This window comes from Nanorana parkeri, unplaced genomic scaffold (genome assembly GCF_000935625.1).
Source record: "Nanorana parkeri isolate BGI_ZX_2015 unplaced genomic scaffold, ASM93562v1 scaffold1127, whole genome shotgun sequence".
NCBI classification, from domain to species: Eukaryota; Metazoa; Chordata; class Amphibia; order Anura; family Dicroglossidae; genus Nanorana; species Nanorana parkeri.
The window spans coordinates 417919-439991 of NW_017307395.1; the positions used below are offsets into that span (position 1 = coordinate 417919).

At 46.4% G+C, this 22073-nt stretch overlaps 2 protein-coding genes across 2 annotated transcripts; both read left to right on the forward strand.

The window, feature by feature from the left end:
• The first annotated feature begins 2202 nt into the window (after positions 1-2202).
• LOC108796536 (nmrA-like family domain-containing protein 1) lies at positions 2203-5856 on the forward strand. The gene is made up of 5 exons (XM_018568030.1): positions 2203-2242; positions 3438-3676; positions 4214-4463; positions 5233-5423; positions 5677-5856. The coding sequence occupies exons 1-5, from the start codon at positions 2203-2205 to the stop codon at positions 5854-5856; spliced, it is 900 nt and encodes a 299-aa protein (XP_018423532.1).
• A 4200-nt stretch (positions 5857-10056) lies between these two features.
• LOC108796535 (nmrA-like family domain-containing protein 1) lies at positions 10057-16835 on the forward strand. Its single transcript, XM_018568028.1, has 5 exons — positions 10057-10159; positions 12570-12808; positions 13617-13866; positions 15152-15342; positions 16595-16835. Exons 1-5 carry the CDS (start codon positions 10120-10122, stop codon positions 16772-16774), a joined length of 900 nt encoding a protein of 299 aa, XP_018423530.1. The 5' UTR covers positions 10057-10119; the 3' UTR covers positions 16775-16835.
• The last annotated feature ends 5238 nt before the right edge of the window (positions 16836-22073 follow it).

The window sequence follows — 22073 nt, forward strand, 5'->3', positions numbered from 1 at the left end:
GTGCCAGCTGCTATAAAATTCTATCAGTTCCTCTAGCTCTGCAATGTCACTATATTGTAAATAAGGTTGTCAAGCTAAAGTCTGGAATGAAAAGAACTACCCTTGCAGTGGGTCCCCCCTGCACTGCAATGGTGAAATGCTCTATAAGGAGTAAGCCGTAATACTTACGGTATTCCTCGCTTTGGCCAGCTTCCAGTGCTCTTTTCTTCTGTTTAAGATTGTGGGCAGGCTCTCGCCATCCTCACGTACAATGCAGGACTATTGGTTCTGCATGGTATGTGATGACTTCAGTGTGTGACCACCGGCCAGACACCCTAAAAAAAAGCTTCAGGGGACTGGATGCACAGCACGCAGGAAGCCGGGTAGAGCGAGGAATAAGGGAGGTATTGCACCTAATTCCTCTAGGCTTTGCAAGCACTGCAAGGGTAGATTTTTTGCTGGTGCCAAGTGTGGGGCTTTAACACAGGTTACAGGGTTGACCATTGGTTCTGAAACTCCAATCTTTCATGCAGGGCAGATTATTGTCCATAAATCACCAGCTGGACTGGGAAATCTAGTTCTTGTACTAGAGTGGTCCTTTAGTCCACTTCAATATCCCATGCCAGCTCTTGCAGACCTATGGTCAACGAGTAAATAAGTGGGCAATGGAGTTTTATAATGGCACGTGCACAGAATTATGGGTGTGCTCTTCTGTTCTGCCATGGACGGTCCGAGACTTTATGATTTTTTTATGCAAAGTGCAAAGTCCAGATAAGGCATCTACATGATAGTGATCTAGTATACCCCTAAGGTTATGCATGCATCATTATTGCCTGCTGGCCTTCCCAGTCAGTGTGAGGGGGAAGACCTTCATTGCATGGAACCCCAAACAGGCAGATGTGGATTCTCCTTTCCCACAAGGAAGTGAACCGGTAAAGGGGTCTTCTGAACCCCATTTCTAGCTGCCTGATCAGAGTGCAGATAACCGGCAACCTGCGCCAAACATGCGATTACCGTGGATTGCCTATATTGGCTGCAAATCATAGTTTGGACGAATCAATCCGCTCACCAGTAGCTCTTTTCCCTCCTGCTTTGGAGTCTTCTGCTTTGGGGCTAGATGACAAAGCAAATGTTTCTTAGAGTTCGTAATCGAAGAGCTATTGAAAATAAATGACGGCTTGTAAAAACCAAATAATGCGGATTGATGGGAGACGCCGAGTCTGTGTACACACCTACATTTCCATAATGTCACAGCAGCATGAGTCTGCATAGATATGACTTGCAAGATTAGCCAGTAATGCATAGTCTCTGCATCTGTTCTTTTTCAGCATTCCATTGGATAACTGGTGAGTGCAGCAAGAAGGTCTGGTAAAAATAGACACGCTTAGGCCATCTCGCTGTAAAGGAGGGAAGTTCTGATTGGCTGCTTCCTCTGTCAGCAAAGGAGACTACACCCAAAGGGCGTGTTTCGACTGAGTGAAAAGTTAATTTTTCAGCTACAAACTCAATAAATCCTTTTCTTGTATTTCCACTATTATCCATTGACTGGGAGGGGCATGCTGTGCTTAGTCATCCAGGCACATTGTTAGAAAGCAGCCTGTAGGCTTATAAGAAGGTGATCCACCTTTGTAGACTTATAAGAAGTTAGTTCACCTCTGAAGACTTATGTGGAAGCAGTCCAGCTTTGAAGACCTTTAAGAAGACAATCCAGCATTGAAGACCTTTAAGAAAGCAGTCCATCTCTACAGACTTATAAGAAGGCAGTCCATCTCTGTAGACTTATAAGAAGGCAGTCCACCTCTGTAGACTTATGTGGAAGCAGTCCAGCATTGAAGACCTGCAAGAAGACACTATAGCATTGAAGACCTTTAGGAAGACAGTCCACCTCTGTAGACTTATAGGAAGACAGTCCACCTCTGTAGACTTATAGGAAGACAGTCCACCTCTGTAGACTTATAGTTAGACAGTCCACCTCTGTAAACTTATAGGAAGACAGTCCACCTCTGTAGACTTATAGAAAGACAGTCCACCTCTGTAGACTTATAGTTAGACAGTCCACCTCTGTAGACTTATAGGAAGACAGTCCACCTCTGTAGACTTACAAGAGGGCAATCCACCTCTGTAGACCTATACAAAGACAGCTCACCTCTGCAGACCTACATACAAGAACATCTTCAGCAGCTATTGTTCCCAGAGTGTTCTGCGTCCTCCCCCAACTCTGTCATGGCTTGCAAGAAACTTATTACCGTCCTAGGAGCCACAGGTAAGAGAAGGAACACTGGCGATGCAAAGAGATGTAAACCCTAACTGAATGACATTTCCTTTACTAAAGCACAATGCATTATGAACAACTAGAATTTATCATACATTTTTGGTTTTATCTTTTTTTCATGCTTTTTTGCATCTTAATGCTGCTAATCTCCTCCAATCTCTTCCAGCCACTTTCTGTCTATATGCACTCGCATGTCTTTGCTCTGGACCTGCTTCCTATAATAAAAACAATGGACCATGCCTGCACAATGTGTGTTGTCATAGCCACTTGTAGTCTTCAACAAAGGAGCATGTGACAGAGTGTCAACAAAGGAGTACAACTGGGAGCCAGTTGTCACCCAATGATGGGAAGTGCCTCAGCAAGCACTTTCATGCCAGTATCACCTGGTAATATTTTAAAGTGAACTCCGTGATAAGCAAACATTGTCTAAATACAAGAGTCCTGTGTATCCTTCTTTGGATCTTGGTGTGTTTGTGTATTTCTTCCAGATCTGTGCAGTAATCCAGTGTGGTTGCCCAAATGGTATGTCACTTTGCTTTCCAGGCAAACTAGTGACTGAAGAAGAGCAAGGAACGTGTAGAAAGTAGCATAGGGGGCTGTATAAAGTGGACTTTGCCGTGCATGAATTGCTACAAAGTTACAATGTTGCAGTCTGATCACTGGGGGAGAGGAGACTGAGGAAATGCTTCCTCCTGCTCGCAGCTCGCAGCTCGATGACATCATCTCGGCCCAGATAAAGTTTCGATGCTATAGCACAAAGATTTGTTTTTAAAGTGACACTGTCATGAGAAAAGTATATGGGCTGCTGTTGCAGGTTGTCTTTTAAAAATTTTAGTTGCCGGGTTGTGTCAATTCTTTTGAGTTACAGACCAAGAAGAAGCATGGTGTAAATGAGTGTCAGAATTCCTTATGCTTGTTGCAGGTCAGAGACTCAGAAAGAATTGGCGTTCAAGCTTCAGCATGACAGCCAGGGAACCAACATTCTAAAAGAAGGGATCAGCAATGGTGGCTCCCATACCTTTCTCATGACAGAGTCACTTTAATGGTAAAAGGCTGGTAAAGGGTGCAGGTTTTGAAGAGTATATTGCTGCTGTATATCAGGAATCCATGAAGACCTGTAAGATCCACTTCCACACTGTGTTCCCAAAACCTATGTATGTTCACCTGTCCAATGCCCTTCTTGCAGGAGCCCAAGGTGGTTCAGTGGTCAGAGCTCTTCTACAGGACAGCTCGTTTGCGGTCAGGGCGGTCACACGTGATGTCAGCAAACCGGCTGCTGTGAAGCTGAAGGAAGCCGGCGCGGAGGTGGTAGCTGCGGATATGGACGATGCAAAGAGCCTGAAGGAGGCATTCAGTGGAGCTTATGGAGCTTTTGTGGTCACCAACTTCTTTGATCACTTCAGTAAGGAGAAAGAAGTGGCACAGGTAATAGTTTCTATTAGTGACTTTATATACATGTGAGGTAAAAGGAGAGTTACACAACACACAAAGTTAAATGAGTCACAGGAACCAATGGGCTCATTAAGAACCCAACTATGTTTTTGGGGGCTATGCTTCCCTTCATCAAGGCTTGTAAAAAGTAAATCAAGTAACAGATACACCAGAAGTATCAGAGATACCTTTAATATGCACATGGTTCTAATGAAACTAAGCACTTAACCTGCTCTAGCACCTGTTTGGGCATGGGTGCTCTAGCACTAGTGCCCAAACAGGTGCTAGAGCATGTTAAATACTGGCTTGACATCTCATCTCACAGGTAGACTGGCTTCTTTATAAGCTGTATCTGTGAAAGAAATGACCAGTAGAGTTGTCTTCTGTATGTTAGAGTTGACCATGACTTGATGTACTCCAATAAGAAGTAAAACGGTTTGTTTGCTTACAGATTACAATATTGCACCTATTTTTGTAACTCCTAATGATGCCTTGACTACAATGGCTGCCATGTGGTTTCTTGTGTTGCAGGGAAAACGGATCGCAGATCTGTGCAAACAGCTGGGTCTACAGCACGTGGTCTTCAGCGGTCTGGAAAATGTCCACAAACTGACCGGGGGCAAGCTGGAGGTTCTTCACTTTGATGGGAAAGGGGAAGTGGAGGAATATTTCAGGCAGATTGCTGTCCCCATGACCAGTGTGAGGCTTGCCTTCTACTTCGAGAACTTCCTGAGCGTCTGTAGGCCACAGAAAAGCCAGGACGGCAAGACGTATCAGCTGGGTAAGATTGTAATGGGGATATTGTGTACATACAGCTATATTTGTAAGGGTTGAACAGATACCAAGTACAGTACTCGGTACAAGTACGGGTACATGTACCGATACTTTTGAGCTCCAAGACTAGACTAGAGAAAAATTCAAAAATTAGGAGGCAGCTGTCATGTGTAAGGAGCACACGGAGCTCCTTGGATTTCTACATCTCTGTTATAATGTACGATTTTGTTTTTATAAATATAAATAAAGGGATGCACAGATACCAGTTATGCGAGTACGAGTACTGGTACTTGCTGAGTACTTACAATACGAGTACTGATACATTTTTGTTTATTGTCCTGTGAGGAGAGCCATGGTGAGGGAATGCAGACAGCTTCAGTGAGGAGCCAAGCCTAGGGATCATAAGAGGCAACATCCCTCTTTGGATTCAAGGCAAATATTGAATTTGGGAATCCAAATCCCTACATATTGCATAACGAATGCTTTGTCTAAAGTAGATGACCGCGCGTGTGTTTTTTGTGGCTGTGTTCAGGCTGCAATTGCACCTTACTCCCCCTATAGAGAACAATCGTAATCCAAGGTCTGAACAATGCAGAAAACATTTGGACCCCCATACCCATATGCTCTGTTCTCCACCTGCATAGTGTGAACTGAGCTATTACAGATAATTAGAATTCCAGTGGTGTCCATTGAGTTCATTTAAATGCAATTATATAAATGAATACATGCCAATTGTTTTATATTTCGCATTGCTCTCTCTTTAAACTTTCTATTAGTCCTTCCCATGGGAGACATTCCAATGGATGGAATATCTGTTGCGGATCTTGGCCCCATTGTCCGCAGCGTCCTGCTGAATCCCTCTGAATACATTGGAAAGGATATCGGGCTGAGTGCGGATAAGCTAACCATCAAACGATATGCAGAGATCATGTCCAAGGTGATCGGCAAGACCATCGTAGACTCCAAGGTGAGGCTGATTATATTCCGCCGTCCATCCACTACTTGTTTCTGGCGATGTTGCCATAATCTTTAAGGGTGTTATAGTGCTAAAGAGGTGTTTAGTGTGATAGTTCTTGCCTGGGCATCACCCACACAGGGGAGGGAATGGAGGGATTTATAGCTGGTATTACTCGTGAAAATCGGAGTTGACGAAGGCGACCATCATGCTTGGCTTAGTGTTGGAGAATCTTTCTTTCTAAACTTTTTTGTTGTGCACACAGATCCCCCCCGAGGTGTACGAAAAACTCGGCTTCCCAGGAGCAGATGAGATGGCCAATATGTTCCGGTTCTACCACATGAGACCTGACCGCAGCATGGAGGTGACCCGCAGGCTGAACCCCGACCTGAAAACCTTCGAACAGTTTATGGTTTCCAAGAAGGAAGCTTTTACAGACTTATAATATGACATTACCTACTACATGTATCAGCATGAGAACGTGTTTTTTTAATCATAAAGTGGCCTTTTTTACATGAGTAACGGTGTTGTGTTGTTGCTTCTCAAATCACTCACAATTCACTGCTGTAGCCATTATCATTTAGCTCTACCACAAGATCCTATGATGGACCTCAGCCTAGTAAACTCCTAAATCATTTCTGAAACCAGTAAAACATAAAAAAAGTTATATTGTCTTCTATTCATCTAAAAACATGTTAAAGGAGAACTATGAGGTGATTGTTTTTCACTCACCTCATATTTCTAGCCGCCCGGTGACAATGAGACTGTCACAGGTCGGCTCAGTAGATCGGGAGGTGAGCGAACATATACCGGCATTCGCTCACCTCTCGATCCTGTCACGGCTCTCTGCCGTGACAGGGGAGGGGCTGGATTCCCCCCTCCCCGCTCTGATCCTCCAGCGCTGACTGGCAGAATGGACGGGGGAGGGGGCGGGTACAGCTGGCTCTGCCTCTAGATAGGCAGAGCCAGCTGTCACTCACGCAGCTGGGCGGATCTCGGCATCGATGTCGGGATCCGCTCCGGCTGCGGCGTCTCAGTACACCGCGAGCTGTAGCTTGCGGTATACTGAGCTTAGGGTGACGGGAGGACGCTAGTTTGTGTCCTCCCGTTACCCTAAGGAGAACTATGGGGAAAAGCCCTGACCCCATAGTTCTCCTTTAAAGCTGATCTCTGGGCACAAACAGGTTCATTTAAGTTTATTCCTCAAGAGCCACAAATGAAATAACGTTGTGTTCACCAAATGCCATTAATACCCAGATACAACCTTGTACAGGTAGCATTGACATTATAACTGTGCTATACATAGCCTGTGCATAGAGCAGATACGAAAATACCAAAGTTCTCCAGAGATCCGAATCCACTAAGTGTAACCCTTTAATTGAGTTAAACGCTCATCCATACGGTCTTGTAACCAATATACATGTAGCGATAACTCCCTGCAAGGAGCCGCTGTTTGCCCGGTCCACATCTAGTCAGTCTAGGGGTTGATTTCCAGCTGCACCCATTAGCACTAACCGCCCTCTTCTGGTGCCCATAAATTGATGTCCACTTCAGTGATATGATGCTAGTTGAACATTTTATTGAACTTCTTATTAGGGACACATACTGTGTCGACGCATTTCGCACCGCCCACCGGGGCTTCGTCAGAACATCTTATGAACATCACCAGATCATGTGAGACAACCGCAATTGCAACGAATCCATAGGACACGAGACTTTGGGATCTATCGATCCAATGGGGTCTGAAACACCTACTTGTGGGTAAGATTGCCCTGCGGGAATGCTCAATAATCTTCACCCGAGGTGTTTCCCCCTTAACACGGAGGATATAACTACTACGGTGTCCCCTGACTGTCACTTCCGGGTCTGTGGAGTCCCCAGATGTTCCTAGATTTAAGCGATCCTACGGCACCAATGTGAACATTGTTTGCTTGTCAGGCTTTCACCATTGAATACCACTGGATCTGGCTATATGCCAGCCGCCACAATACTATGAATATAAATGCCTAAATGTTTCTACACGAGCGTCCTGCAACAATGTTCATTTCTTATATATGATACAATATACCTATTACAGCAGAAGGAGGATTCCCATCTTGAGAAATCCCTGCCATACTGTTTTCATTATGATATAAAACCGGTTCCATCTCTGCAATCCAATATCATCTCATCAGGAGTCCTGTGGTTGTTCCTATTGCCTATTGCATGTGTGGGGCCCTTTTGTTTGAATGTGAGAGTGCAAGATAGATGCTGACAACGTTGTCAATTTGATTGTGTTCATGGGAAGAAGCAAGCTGATGGTGTGTTTTAACATATGTTCAATAAAACTTTTTGTACTCATATGCTAGTCCCGGTCTTTATGGTAACTGCTTTTGTTCAGCGATGCTCGATCTCTGAATTTCCTTTTTTCTATGTGCATAGAGCAGAGCAGTGGCAGGGGCCCCTCAGACTCCATCTACTACAGGCTTCCTGCAGGTAACTACAGGAGGGGGCGGAGACAAGACCTGTCACCCTGCACAAGGATAGAGAGCAGCAGTGACCGGTCTTTATTACAGGAGGGGGCGGAGACAAGACAAGTCACCCTGCACAAGCAGAGAGGGGAGCAGTAACCAGTCTTTATTACAGGAGGGGGCGGAGACAAGACCAGTCACCCTGCACCAGGATAGAGAGCAGAAGTGACCGGTCTTTATTACAGGAGGGGGCGGAGACAAGACCAGTCACCCTGCACCAGGATAGAGAGCAGAAGTGACCGGTCTTTATTACAGGAGGGGGCGGAGACAAGACCAGTCACCCTGCACAAGGATAGAGAGCAGCAATGAGTGGTCTTTATTACAGGAGGGGGGCGGAGACAAGACTAGTCTCCTTGCACAAGGATAGAGAGCAGCAGGGACTGGTCTTTATTGCAGGAGGGGGCAGAGACAAGACCAGTCATCGTGCACAAGGAGAGAGAGCAGCAGTGACCGGTCTTTAGTGCAGGAGGAGACAGAGACAAGACCAGTCACCCTGCAGTGTTCTGCCCCTCCAACCCTCTACTCCAGGTACAGAGCAGCGGAGGAGCAGAGGAAAAGATAAGTACGTGCAGCTGTGGGGACTGACTCTATAGTGAAGCCATGGCTTTGACCTGTAAAGTCACTTTAAAGAGTCATTCAACTTGCCCCAGTGAATTTGGGAAAATGGAATCCCCTCCCCCAATCAATCAGATATGACCAATTGTCCAGCGTGGGTGTTGTGCTCTCCAATATCATGGTAAAGCAATCATCTTTGTGTGATCAAAACTGTTCTTTACTTCTTTCCATGCAACTTAGTTTCCTTGGTAAATCTTCTCATGTATGCAGTCGGATGCTGCGGATATTGCACATCCTTGTTTTGTGTCCGTGAGCCCATTGGTGCTTTTTTAATTAACTTTCTTTGACCGCTGTATAAAACCGGAATATTTTCCAATAAAACTTTTTTGGGATTAAAAATTAAATAAATGACAGTTGGGAAGACATCAATGGTACGATATTATAGGTGCCCATACACCTTACAATTATCTGCAGAGTTTCTGTGGTCAGATGTAAAAAGTGCAACAGATTCCTCCATCCGCGCTAAACTGTGCGGATGGAGGAATCTCCCGCTGGGCCAAGCTTCAGTATCTTGCTAGTCGGCTCCACTGGCTGTCAAAATACCTGAACAATCTGATTGGACGCCGGCGGGGCCGACTAACAAGATTACTGAAGCTTGGCCCAGCGGGAGATTCCTCCATCCACACAGTTTAGCGCGGATGGAGGAATCTGTTGCACTTTTTCCATCTGACCACAGAAACTCTGCAGATAATTGTAAAGGTGCCCACACACCTTGCGATAATCGTACGATAGTCGCTGGAAATACCGCGATCGTACGATTATCGTAAGGTGTGTGGAAGGCGTGCAACCTCTGCTACTGTAAGGTCGCAGGACTTTTATCATAGGAACATGTTCGAAAACACGCCGAACATCGTACAATTTTCGGCGGGTGTGTAGCATGTTCGTAAGATAAAAGCTGCACGGGCCGGTGTGCGCAAGCGCACACTGCCCCTTCAGCATTGCGGTCATCGGAAGCCCAACCCTCAGCGGGGCGGGCTTACGATCATCGCAAGTACCATCTGCCTGTCCAAAGATGGGCAGATTGTACGTTTTTAAAAATTACCTTACAACCATCGCAAGACAAAAGTCTTGCGATGGTTGTAAGGTGTGTGCCCAGCTTTAGGTGTATGGCCAGCTTATATAAGATGACAGATTTCTTCGACACACCTTCTTTTACATCTTGTCACAGCAGCATGACAGGGCATAAATATTGCACGGCTCTGACTTGCAAGCCGGTGTGGTAATAGAGTTTACGCTTTCATTTTTTTTTTTTTCCGCATTTGATTGCTGAGTGCAGCGAGAGATTCCAGGAGAAATAAATACATGTGCATAGGAATGCCTGAGGGGAGAGCCCTGATTGGCTGCTTCCTCTGCCAACAAAACCAACACCCAACAGACGTCCTGCCAAGTGAGTGAAAAATAAGACGTCTTCAATTATCTGCAGCAATATTAATCAATCCTTTTTTTGAGCAGGGAGGGGTGCAAATTGCTGAGCATCAGCAACTAGGGGGGGGTGGAACACGCAGCTACAGAAGAAGTCAGTCCACCTCTGTTGGCTTACAAGGCAGCACCTCTTTGAAGCCCAACGTTGTGCATCCTCAGCCATGGCTACCAAGAAAATGATTACTGTCTTTGGAGCCACAGGTGAGTGAAATAAAGTCGAGCATAGACACTAGATGGCAGTCAGATGAAAGCAAGTCATTCAGTAGAAGGTATTTACCTTCCAGCCCATGATTCTGTGACCTGCGGAGTTCAATGCCAGCCGGGTTCATCTCAGGTGAACAAATGGGCGATCAGCAGCTCGGGTCCATTAGGGTCATCGGCTCTTACTCCAGAAAATAGCTTTTGTTGCAGTTTTTAGCAAAGCGGGGGAAGGGTTGGAAATTCTGTCAGGTTGTAAAGCTTCACTATGGCCACCGTAAAAAGTAATATTATTGCCGCTCTTCCCCCTGCTCAGCTGCAGGAATTGGGGGTGATCTGAGGTGTGAAGCTGCAGGAATTGGGGGTGATCTGAGGTGTGAAGGTGCAGGAATTGGGGGTGATCTGAGGTGTGCAGGAATTGGGGACGATCTGAGGTGTGCAGGAATTGGGGACGATCTGAGGTGCGCAGGAATTGGGGACGATCTGAAGGTGCAGGAATTGGAGTTGATCTCAGATGTGCAGGAATTGGGGATGACCTGAGGTGCGCAGGTGCAGGAATTGGGGATGACCTGAGGTGCGCAGGAATTGGGGATGACCTGAGGTGCGCAGGAATTGGGGATGACCTGAGGTGCGCAGGAATTGGGGACGACCTGAGGTGCGCAGGAATTGGGGATGATCTGAGATGTGCAGGAATTGGGGACGACCTGAGGTGCGCAGGTGCAGGAATTAGGGATGACCTGAGGTGCGCAGGTGCAGGAATTGGGGATGATCTGAGATGTGCAGGAATTGGGGGTGATCTGAGGTGCGCAGGTGCAGGAATTGGGGATGATCTGAGGGGTGAAGGTGCAGGAATAGGGTCTGATCTGAGGGGTGAAGGTGCAGGAATTGGGGATGATCTGAGGGGTGAAGGTGCAGGAATTGGGGATGATCTGAGGTGTGCAGGAATTGGGGATGATCTGAGATGTGCAGGAATTGGGGATGATCTGAGGTGTGCATGAATTGGGGATGATTTTTGGGGGGTGAAGGTGCAGGAATTGGATTCTGAATTGAGAAGTTTTCTATGCGCCATGACTCCTTCTAGTGCCAGTAACTCAGAATGATTCAGCCGAGTGGAAGACTGATACATAACCCCCTAATGTGGAAAAGGTTGCCGACCCCTGAGGTCATAGATTCACTTTGGGAAGCGCATGACTAGCTCCATTTGGCAGCTTTGGGACATGTACATAATTGAACAAATTAAAATATAATTGACCCAAAACCATTATCGTCTCTCTATAAAGTCATGCTCAGTGATAAAAGGCTTTGAAATACTTTCAGAACGTGCTGTATTCTGTGGTACAGACTCCCTCCAGTGGTGAGTCATGTGACTAATGCCATGGCTAAGGGATCCTCCCATCTAATAAGATTACTGGCCTGAGCCTATGTTGTACTGACAGTCAGGCTTGGGAAACAGTCACCGTGCAGAAGCCAAGAACCTAGTTACACAATGCCGAGGGCAAAGCACCATATAATCTCAGGTTATAATTGATTAAACAGAACGCACCCACCTCCAGGACACCTCCCTACTGGCATTACTCCCAGGGAAAGGACACTGAGATTGCCACCATGGCATGTATCATTAGAATGGCATACAGAAAAAAAAGGGGGCTAATGCTCTATATTTCGGCTGAACTCCCAGGAAAAATATACAAGACACAAATGTATGCAGCTAAGTGTCCATTTAATAAATATATGTGTTTGATGTATTATGTAAATACTACAACTAGCGTAAGTACCTGAATTTGACTTTGTGTCATCCTTGCAATCCCCTGTAAAGCAGCAATTAGTTGTGGCGAGGGAGTGGCAGCAATTGGAGCCAATCAGTTGTGCTGCATGCAAAAGTACTGAAGAAATATGCTTACGGGAGGAGAGAGCGGAATGAGCAAAGGGATGACCTCATCACAGGGGCGTCCCAAGGCTGGGACCCCCCTGTGATCGCGCATGCGCAGCCGTTTTATTGACACGTCAGGGCAAGGGGGCGCAGCCAGGCCGGCCCTGTCTGTGCCCCCACTTAGCTGCGCCTGAGGCGAGTGCCTCACTCGCCCCATGGTAGCTACAGCCCTGTTCATGTATATTGTAAATATTATGTACGGTACTACAGGCACTGATATGGTGTCAACAATTTACACAGCACTTTACATATTGAACATTCACATCAGTCCCTGCCCCCGAGGAGCTTACCATCTAAGGTCCTTATCTCACATGCATACACATATAAGGGCAAATTTAGACAGGAGCCAATTAACCTATCAACATGTCTTTGGCGTGTGGGAGGAAACTAGAGTATCCGAGTACCAGATTAATTCCATGCAAACATGGGGAGATCTTCAGTATGTACTCCATCTTGGTTACCTGTCCGATTCCCTTCTTGCAGGATCGCAGGGATGTTCAGTGGTCAAGGCACTCCTAAAGGACTGCTCGTTTTCGGTCAGGGCGGTGACTCGTGATGTCACTAAACCGGCAGCGCAGAAGATGAAGGAAGACGGCGTGGAGGTCGTAGCTGCGGATCTGAACGATGAGGAGAGTGTGAAAGCCGCGCTTAAAGGAACTTATGGAGTTTTCGTGGTCACCAACTTTTGGGAACATATGGATAAGAATAAGGAGGTTGAACAGGTAATAACTGCTGGTGGCGGCTTCACTTAGCTGCGAGGTTTGTCCTAACTGGAAACGTTTATACAGAATGTCATAAATCAGCGGTCACCAACCAATGGTCCGTGGACCACGAGAAAATTTTGCTGGTCCGCAGAAAAATCTGGACATTATTTGCATTTTTTTGTTAATAATAAAACAAAATAATATTCTAATAAATTCTTATATTCTGAATGACAATTTTGGCCTTTTATATTGCACTAAATTCACGAACTGTACTAGAGAGGGGGAAACGAGAGGCGCAGCATGACGTCAGGGTAGTCCTCAGTTGTATGAGGCAACTGTTGCCGAGGCGTACACTTCAGTATTGTTACGACCAGGGGCGAACTGGGTCAGGGGGCAGGGAGGCAATTGCCCCCCGGGCCCCTCTGATGTCCTGCAGGCTGGGACGTCATTGAAGCGGCACGGAGGCTCCGGGGCTGCCTCTCACTGATTCGAGCCACGGCTGTCACAAGGAATGCGCGGCTCTCAGTACAGGCAGCACAGGCTGCCAGTGATCTGAGAAGTGGCGTGCTCCTTATCATAGCCGTAAAGCATTTACGATTTTGTTATAATTAAATAGGTGCATTTCATATTAATGGAAGTTCTCTGATCATTATTTTACAAATGTATTTGGTTCGTGGGTAGGGGGGCGCATTGAGGAACCTGGCCTTGGGGCAGCAGAGAGAGTAAATCTGGCCCTGTTTGTTGTGGTGTGTGATATTGCCCTTTACTTTCAAAGGTCACAAGGTAACTCCCGATGAAGCCCTTTGCTTTGTTTCTTGTGTTGCAGGGAAAACGGATCGCAGATCTGTGCAAAGAGCTGGGCCTACAGCACGTGGTCTACAGCGGTCTGGAGAACGTCCACAAACTGACCGGGGGCAAGCTGGAGGTTCTTCACTTTGATGGGAAAGGGGAAGTGGAGGAATATTTTAGGCAGATTAAAGTCCCCATGACCAGCGTGAGGCTTGCCTTCTACTTCGAGAACTTCCTGACCGACAGTAGGCCGCAGAAATTCCAGGACAGCGAGACGTATCAGTTAGGTAAGATTGTAATGGGCATATTGTGTACACACGGCCAAAGTTATACTCATTATTATTATGATATAATTAAATGTAATAAACCAGATGATCTTCATGACAAAAGTGAATGCACAGGTAAACAAAAATCCTTGTGGACCGTTTATAACATCTGGAAGATCTACAGATGATCACCAAGGTGCAGAACTTTGTCTGTATTTCAGGGATCTGATTGAAGGATTTATAACATATTTCAGTTTTTATCTGTTTCTACTATGGAAGAGGAAAGTCAATAAGTCCACGGTGACAGAACCCTCCCCTTTTCACGGTGACAGAACCCTCCCCTGACTTCCTGTGGAGGCAAATGTTGAAACTGGGAACCAAAATCCCTGCCAGTTAAAGGCCACCTAGGGCTACAGTTTGAATACTGGAGGAAGATGTAGATGGCCTTCTATGGTGTGCGGTCTCAGTCTACCCCAGAGGTAGGCAACCTTGGCAATCCAGCTTTGGTGAAACCACAAATCCCACAATGCATCTGCCTCTGGGAGTCATGTCTGGTGCTGTCAGTCTTGCAGTGCCTCATGGGATTTGTAGTTTCACCACAGCTGAAACGCAAAGGTTGCCTGCCTTTAGTCTGCCCTGATGGTGGCCTTGACCTGCCATTTCACTTTTGAGACTCTAATTATATAGCTTCCAAATCAGCCATCTTCTTTTTTTTTTTTTTTCTCCACTTGAAAAGGCCAACTTTCTGCCTTCCAGACCAAGTGTCTGTAGCTGTTCACCAACTGTCCCCCTGGTGTTCACCATTTTCAGCACAACCCTCAGCGTAACTTTTGTAAAGTATATCTAAAACTAATACTCTTTTCATGCTGATTTCTCCTTATTTGGAGGTTTTTCCTCCCGTTTTTTCTGTAGGACAGGATGTGAAGGGAATGCAGAAGATCCTGCTGATTTCTCCTTACTTTGGAGAGATTTTCTCTCACTTCCTGTTGTGTCTCTAGGACAGGAAGTAAAGGGAATGCATATGTTTCCTGTGATTTCTCCTTACTTTGTAAAGATTTCCTCTCACTTCCTGTTGTGTCTTTAGGAAAGGATGTGAAGGGAATGCAGAAGATCCTGGTGATTTTGCCTTACTTTGGAGAGATTTCCTCTCACCTCCTTGTGTCTCTAGGACAGGAAGTAAAGGGAATGCATAAGTTTCCAGTGATTTTTCTCCTTCCTTTTGAAGATATTGCCTCTCCTGTTGTGTCTCTTCCCTGATTGAACCATAAAGCTATTACAACTCTCTCATTGGTCTGTTTTCCTTTAGTCGTTCCCATGGGAGACATTCCGATGGATGGGATATCTGTGGCAGACCTCGGTCCAATTGTCTGCAGCGTCCTAAAGAATCCCTCGGAATACATTGGGAAAGATATCGGGCTGAGTGCGGATAAACTAACCATCAAACAATATGCAGAGATCATGTCCGAGGTGATCGGCAAGACCATCGTAGACTCCAAGGTGAGGGTCATCATAGTCTTGGTGACTGTCTACTTAATTCTGGTGATTTTGCCATCCAGACATTTTTGTCCTGGACTTTAAAGCAGAACTCCATTTTTTATGTTGATTTTAGTTATCTGTTATAGCAGAGTGCCTCCCCACTGCAATCCTGTCACAATCTGGATCAGGCTCGGAGTCCAGTAGCTGAAACAGCAGGCAAAGTCGTAGTTCGGTACACAAGCAGACGGTAGTAGTATAGGAGCAGGCAGAAGCGTAGTCAGAGATCAAGCCGAGGTCAGTAGCCAGAGGTATCGGGTATGAAGTGGAAGACGATGAGAGTAGTCGGTGAATCAGCAGCCAAAGGTCGGTACACGAGTAGCAGTATGAGCAGATTGTATCACAGGAGGAGCAAGGAACAAGATATTGGCAGGAGCACAATAATCTGACAAACAGGAAGTGCAGAGGCATGGCTTAAATAGGAAGTTCAAGGGAGGAGTTCAGAGTTCAGCAGAAATTAGGTTTAACTGAGGATTACACAGGAGATCAGGCAAGGAGCTATCCAAGGTTCTAAGGTGGCTCAGCAGGTAGAACCAGCGCCAGCTACAGCAGAGGCTCTGGGTTCAGTTCCTGACAAATCCTCTACTCCAGGGGCGTCCCGAGGCTGGGTGACACCGCTGAGACGTCACTGCGCATGCGCGTGACGTCACCACGCCCGTACGTGATGACGTCATCGCGCACGTGCGTCAGTATGCTGATACCTGCTGGCGGCCATCTTGATGATGGACGCCGGCAGAGAGAGGAGGGGACAGTCACCCGGCGGGATAAGGTATGCCGCCGGGTCCCCTCCTCTCTCCTGATACTGTTGGGCGTTCGGTCCATGACCGAGCGCCCGACTTTTCAGAGGGGGTGACACCAAAATGACTGAGTCATTTTGGTGTCACCCCTCCAATGGTGGCACCCGGGTGCGGGCCGCACCCCCCTTGTGACGCCACTGCTCTACTCCATCACCTTTGATGTTCCTTTAAATGTATGGAGTGATCGTATGAAATATGAAGGGGTTCCCCAATCAAAATGATACTTCCGGCTGTGCGATATCCAGCATCGCATAGCCGCTGTTGATTTTACCCCCCTGTAGTTCCAGACGCCATCACCATGCCCTCTCGCTCTTGCTCACAGTCATGGTTGGGAGGGCTCAGGGGTGATAAACTTATTTCATAATTGTGTTTTTGCTTTAAAAAGTCTTCCTCCTAAACTCCTCTTGCTGTGTATGCAGATTACCCCAGAGGCATACGGAAAACTCAACTTCCCAGGTGCACAGGAGTTGGCCAGTATGTTCTTATTCTACCACATGAAACCTGACCGCAATGTGGAGCTGACCCGCAAACTCAACCCCGACCTTAAAACCTTCAAGCAATTTATGCAGTTACACAAGGAAGCTTTTAATTACTTGTAATGCCGTCATATCTATTGTATATCGGCCTGTAAATCTACCTACTCTACATGGATAAAGATGACTGTTTTCTAAATCACTCAAAACTCGTTGTTTATATAGTCTATTATAATTTATTTAGCCTGGTATATCTTTATATAGTCTATTGGACTAGCCATTAATCTGCTGCCAGGTTCGCTGTTGGGAAGAAGGAAGTAGGCTTCAGCAGCGAAAATCTCGCTCCTGATGCCTTTTCTCTTTGCCGCCAAGTCACTATCTGACCTGCTGGCGATTTCTTATAGTCTGTTGTCTCCACCTCGTGGTGAATGATGAGATTGCAATCTTACAATTACAGGTCTGAACAGTTAGGCTGGGCACACACCTTACGATTATCGTACGACTAACCTTAAATTTTCGAACATGCTTAAAAGACGAAAGTCGTACGATTGTACAGTACTGTCGGTCGCACACTGCCCACACACCTTGCGATTGTCGGACGAAAAGTCCATTGCATGCTATGTATGTTGATGGTTTTTGGCTTGCATCAATAGGAAAATACAGTGTGGTTTTGACATTAGTTTGTGATGCTTCTAAAAGCAGAATCTTCCTGACCTGCATGTATCCAGCTTCAAGCTGCTTTTGCCTTCCCATAGTCTTTAAATGGGTGAGATGCAGTTGGTGCAAATAAAAGCCCATCAAGACCCTAAACCACATTTAAAATGTGCCATGCCCACTAACGCATAGTGATCAATCAGATTTCCGATGACTGGTAAGAGACAATTTTTGATTCACTGCTATGGTTTCCTGGACTGCCTTGCTGTGTGGATTGGTGTCCTGAATAATACTATTTGTTTTACAATGTTCATAAGGGGAAACAAACTTCTGGCAACACCTACAGTATGCCTCTCATTGACAGGAGTTCTGAATGTTAGCCTACGTGTGCAGTTACTACTTCTCCATTACTGGGTCACAGCTTGGCAAGTCTGGAAAAAAGATGAGTTAAAGTGATGCAACACCAATACCACCAGCATCCCACACCAAAACCACCAGCATCCCACACCAATCCCGCCAGCATCCCACACTGCCAGCATCCAACACTAATCGCACCAGCATCTAACACTAATACCACTAGCACCCAACATCAATACCGCCAGGTTCCCACACCACCAGCATCTAACATCAATCACACCAGCATTTAACACCAATACCATTATCACCCAATACCACCAGCATCCAACACCAATAATTGTGTGTGTATTGTTTTGATGGTTTGCATGAACTGTTAATAAGGGCATGCAACATACCATAGGACTTCCTATCTAAGTATTTTCATTACATGTATTTAAAGAGAACTATGGGGTCAGGGCTTTTCCCCATAGTGTCCTCCCGTTACCCTAAGGAGAACAAACTAGCGTCCTCCCGTTACCCTAAGCTCAGTATACTGTGAGCTACTGCTCGCGGTATACTGAGACGCCGGAGCGGATACCGACATCGATCTCGAGATCCGCCCAGCTGCGTGAGTGACAGCTGGCTCTGCCTATCTAGAGGCAGAGCCAGCTGTACCCGCCCCCTCCCCCGGATCGGAGCGGGGAGGGGGGGAATCCAGCCCCTCCCCTGTCATGGCAGAGAGCCGTGACAGGATCGAGAGGTGAGCGAACGCCGGTATATGTTCGTTCACCTCCCGATCTACTGAGCCGACCTGTGACAGTCTCATTGTCACAGGTCGGCTAGAACTATGAGGTGAGTGAAAAGCACCCCCCTCATAGTTCTCCTTTTAAGCATATCTAGTTATCAGAATGCAATGTTTCGGTATAATGCCCCTTTAAGATAAACCTTCATTTGTTTTTGCCGTTATCGTACATGGAGTAGAGGAAAATGACCAGTCTAACCAGTTCTGGGACCAGGCTGAGAAATTGCAAAGTCACTGGGCTAGCCAGCTTTCAACTGAAAAACCTGAGAAGAGAAATCTGTGTGTGACCCTCCTGAACCCGGCTGAACATGGCTGAACCCGGCTGAACCCGGCTGAACATGGCTGGGTGTTTGAAGTGAACTCAGTAAAATTCAAATGTGGTGAAGTGAGGTCTTGGAGCAATTACAGAACTGTAATCAGAATGTAGCAAAAAACAGCAAAGATCAATTTAAGGCTTCCTGTATACCGAATACATTCATTACATGAATTGAAGTATATCTAAAGTCAACATTTTCCCCCCATTTTGGATAGAGTAGGGAATGGTCGAAGTTGATCTCAGGAAACATAGAACTTTCAGCCAAATATATTTCTCAATAGCCACAAAGGATATAAATTCACTTTGTGGCAACCAAGTGCCTTTGCAAACCCAGTAGCAGTGACATTATCACTGTGTTGCATGTACAGCGAGCAAAGCTGTGGGAGGAGCCCAGCCAGCCCTACGTACTACAGCCTGCCTGCAGAAAACTACAAGAGAGGGCGGAGACAAGACCAGTCACCCTGCACAAGGAGAGAGAGCAGCAGTTACCGGTCTTTATTACAGGAGTTGGCCGAGACAAGACCAGTCACCCTGCACAAGGAGAGAGCAGCAGTGACTGGTCTTTATTACAGGAAGCTCCAAGTATCACACTGGATTACTGCACAGATCTGGAAGAAATACATAAAGCTCACCAAGATTCAAGGAAGAGTACACATGACTCTTGTAGGAGGACAATATTTGCTGATCCTGGAGTTCAGCTTTACAACCCTGGTCAGGTTTTGATGCCATCTGTTGGGGAGATTTCCCTATACCTCCTGTCCTGTAGAAACAACAACATAGTTGGTGGATCTACAGTCAGAATGTAAGGTGTGTGGTGAGCTTTAATAAGTGTTCACAGGTCAAACAGGGTGGATAAAGCTCCTTAATGGGTATTTTTAGTAACATGGTTTTGGGTGGTGTGGCTTACTCAGGCTTAGTTAACATGAGCGCCATAAGAGGCCTCCTGGCACACATTTTCAACACCTGCCAACCGCCCACTTAACTACCGGTGAACTCTTTCTTGTTACGCCAACCTAAATCTGCATGTGCAATTGTGGAATGCTCTATCGCGTCCATTTTGATCCCCCTCCCATGTTGTCTTTTCTGTGCCCCTTAGGGCCAGTGCCAACAGGCTTTGAACTTGCATCGATGGTATCAGTTGAGATGCATCTGAGATCATTCAGAATTCATTGACGGGTACATCTGACATGCAGTTGACCTCCTTCAAGACGGTTTTGCCTTCCCGTAGATTTGAATGGGAATGCAAAACCTGCTTGAAATGAAATGCACAGAAGTCTGTTAATGCCGGCCCGTAAATCCTCAGCGAGGCAACTTGAAGTCCACCAACAGCTTGTTAGCTCCATGTTCTTCTGCTGAGGTTCTGCAGGCCATGCTCCTAGAAGCATTGTAAATGCTTTATGTGCACATTGCTCTGCAGACCACCACTGAGACAGAAGCCTGGGAGAACTAGGGTGAGATGATGACATCACTTCTTCCTGGCAGCTGGGGCCACCATAGCTCTATCCTCTATCCTATCCAAGTGTTTGGATTTTCTTCAGCCTGCTGCATAGTAAGTGTCTGCTCTGGGCATGCATTTTATTCGTGGGGTACGGTCTTTATGTTTCTCACCGGTCTGTTTAGTTCCTGACAATATAGGTATCTTCTTTTTTTCCTTTTTTGGTGATCTGGGATCTATGGAGGAGCCAGACATGCTTTTTCAGAATGAAGGCCTCTTTGTTTAGTGTATTCAGCAATACAAGGAAGGGGGGTCTTCCTCCTTCTAGAGGATTCAGGGCACGTTCAGCGAGAGGCGAGCAATCCCCCTGGGCCCCTGCAGAGACTGCATATCAGGCTGCAGGCTGGTTTTCTCTGAATCTGTTTCTCAGGTGCTGCTCGGTGGATGTGATAGTTGAGTTTACCTTTTAATTGGTCACCTCTTCTCTTCTCTGCTTCCAATCTGAATTTAAATTCATCTCTGCGGCATATTCATCCACTTACATGCTGCTATACTGCTAGTTAAACTTTATATGTACCTGTTGGAGGCCACGTTGATAAGGAGACCTCTCTGGCACCTCCTGTCCAAACACCCAGTGCCAACTGGAAATGCAAGGACATGAAGTGACCCAACTGCCAGTGTTACAGGCAGTACTAGGTTTGTTGAGACTGGCAGGTGTATAGACCAGTTGACTGTAGACCCCTGGACAGGAGCCAGATGCAGCAACACTGGGTACCAGAGCAGGCGACAGGAGCGTAGACAGGAAAAAGATGAGGTCAATGACACCTATACAGCAAGGTAACCATTCAGGAGACAGGATCGAAGTTGGGGATGCAAGACGAGGTTGGTAATGGTTGAGCAGTGAAGGTACCAATTCAGCAGACAGCATCAGATTTGGGGATTCTAGTAGAGGAGGGTAAAAGTCGGGCAGTGAAGGTGCCTATTCAATAGACAGGATCAGAGTTGGGGATTCAAGCTGAGGTTGGTAATGATTGCATAGTAAAGGAACAATTCAACAGATAGGTTCAGAGTTGGGGATTCAAGATGAGGTTGGTAAAAGTTGGGCAGCAAAGGTACCAATTCAGGAGAGCGGATCGGAGTTGGCGAATCAAGCTGAAATTGGTAAAAGTTGGGCAGTGAAGGTACCAATTTCGGAGACAGGATCGGAGTTGGGAATTCAAGCCGAGGTTGGTAAACGTTGGGCAGTGAAAGTACCCATTCAGCTGATAGGATCAGAGCTGGGGATTCTGGCTGAGGTTGGTAAAAGCTGAGCAGTGAAGGTGCCAATTGAGGAGACCACAAGCAGGTCACATGACCCGGGTCATACACAGGAAGTCAGAACAGCAGCTCAGGTTGCAGATCAGGAACTAGCTGAAGACCTCTCTGCCAACTGTCCATGAATTGCTCCAGTGTAGAGCCGCATTTTGGTGCCAGGCGCGCATGTCCAGCAGGTACCCTAAGCCCAGGGCTCCGTGTCTGAATATGCTCATGTGCCCACACTGGTCGTCTTGTACCAGAACAGACTGGACCATCCTTACAAAATGCTAATAATGACTTCTCTTATTTGCCGATGAACATCCCATAACCTGAAGAAACAAATCCGCCATTTTTCTTCCTCGGGCTGATATAGTTCTTCACTATTTATATTGTAACAGACGTGTTTTTGTGCCTCTGCTGACTCCGAGAAGTGAAACAATTGAGATCTGACCGGTTCTCTGGAATGTGAATATTCTGGCTGGGTCCCCCTCAGGCGGTGCGGCAGGACACATGGAAGTCAGCTGTCCGCGTCTTATACAGTAGATAAGCCAGTTCTGAATTGATGAAAAACAATGGGCCCCGTGCT

What these genes read in the sequence shown, in the direction of transcription:
- LOC108796536 (XM_018568030.1), top strand. Translation starts at nt 2,203, where the DNA reads ATGGCTTGCAAGAAACTTATTACCGTCCTAGGAGCCACAG. An exon ending in TACCGTCCTAGGAGCCACAG is followed by an intron (nt 2,243 to 3,437) that starts GTAAGAGAAGGA and finishes CCCTTCTTGCAG; the next exon opens with GAGCCCAAGGTGGTTCAGTG. An exon ending in AGACCATCGTAGACTCCAAG is followed by an intron (nt 5,424 to 5,676) that starts GTGAGGCTGATT and finishes TTGTGCACACAG; the next exon opens with ATCCCCCCCGAGGTGTACGA.
- LOC108796535 (XM_018568028.1), top strand. Translation starts at nt 10,120, where the DNA reads ATGGCTACCAAGAAAATGATTACTGTCTTTGGAGCCACAG. An exon ending in AGAATAAGGAGGTTGAACAG is followed by an intron (nt 12,809 to 13,616) that starts GTAATAACTGCT and finishes CTTGTGTTGCAG; the next exon opens with GGAAAACGGATCGCAGATCT. An exon ending in CAGCGAGACGTATCAGTTAG is followed by an intron (nt 13,867 to 15,151) that starts GTAAGATTGTAA and finishes GTTTTCCTTTAG; the next exon opens with TCGTTCCCATGGGAGACATT.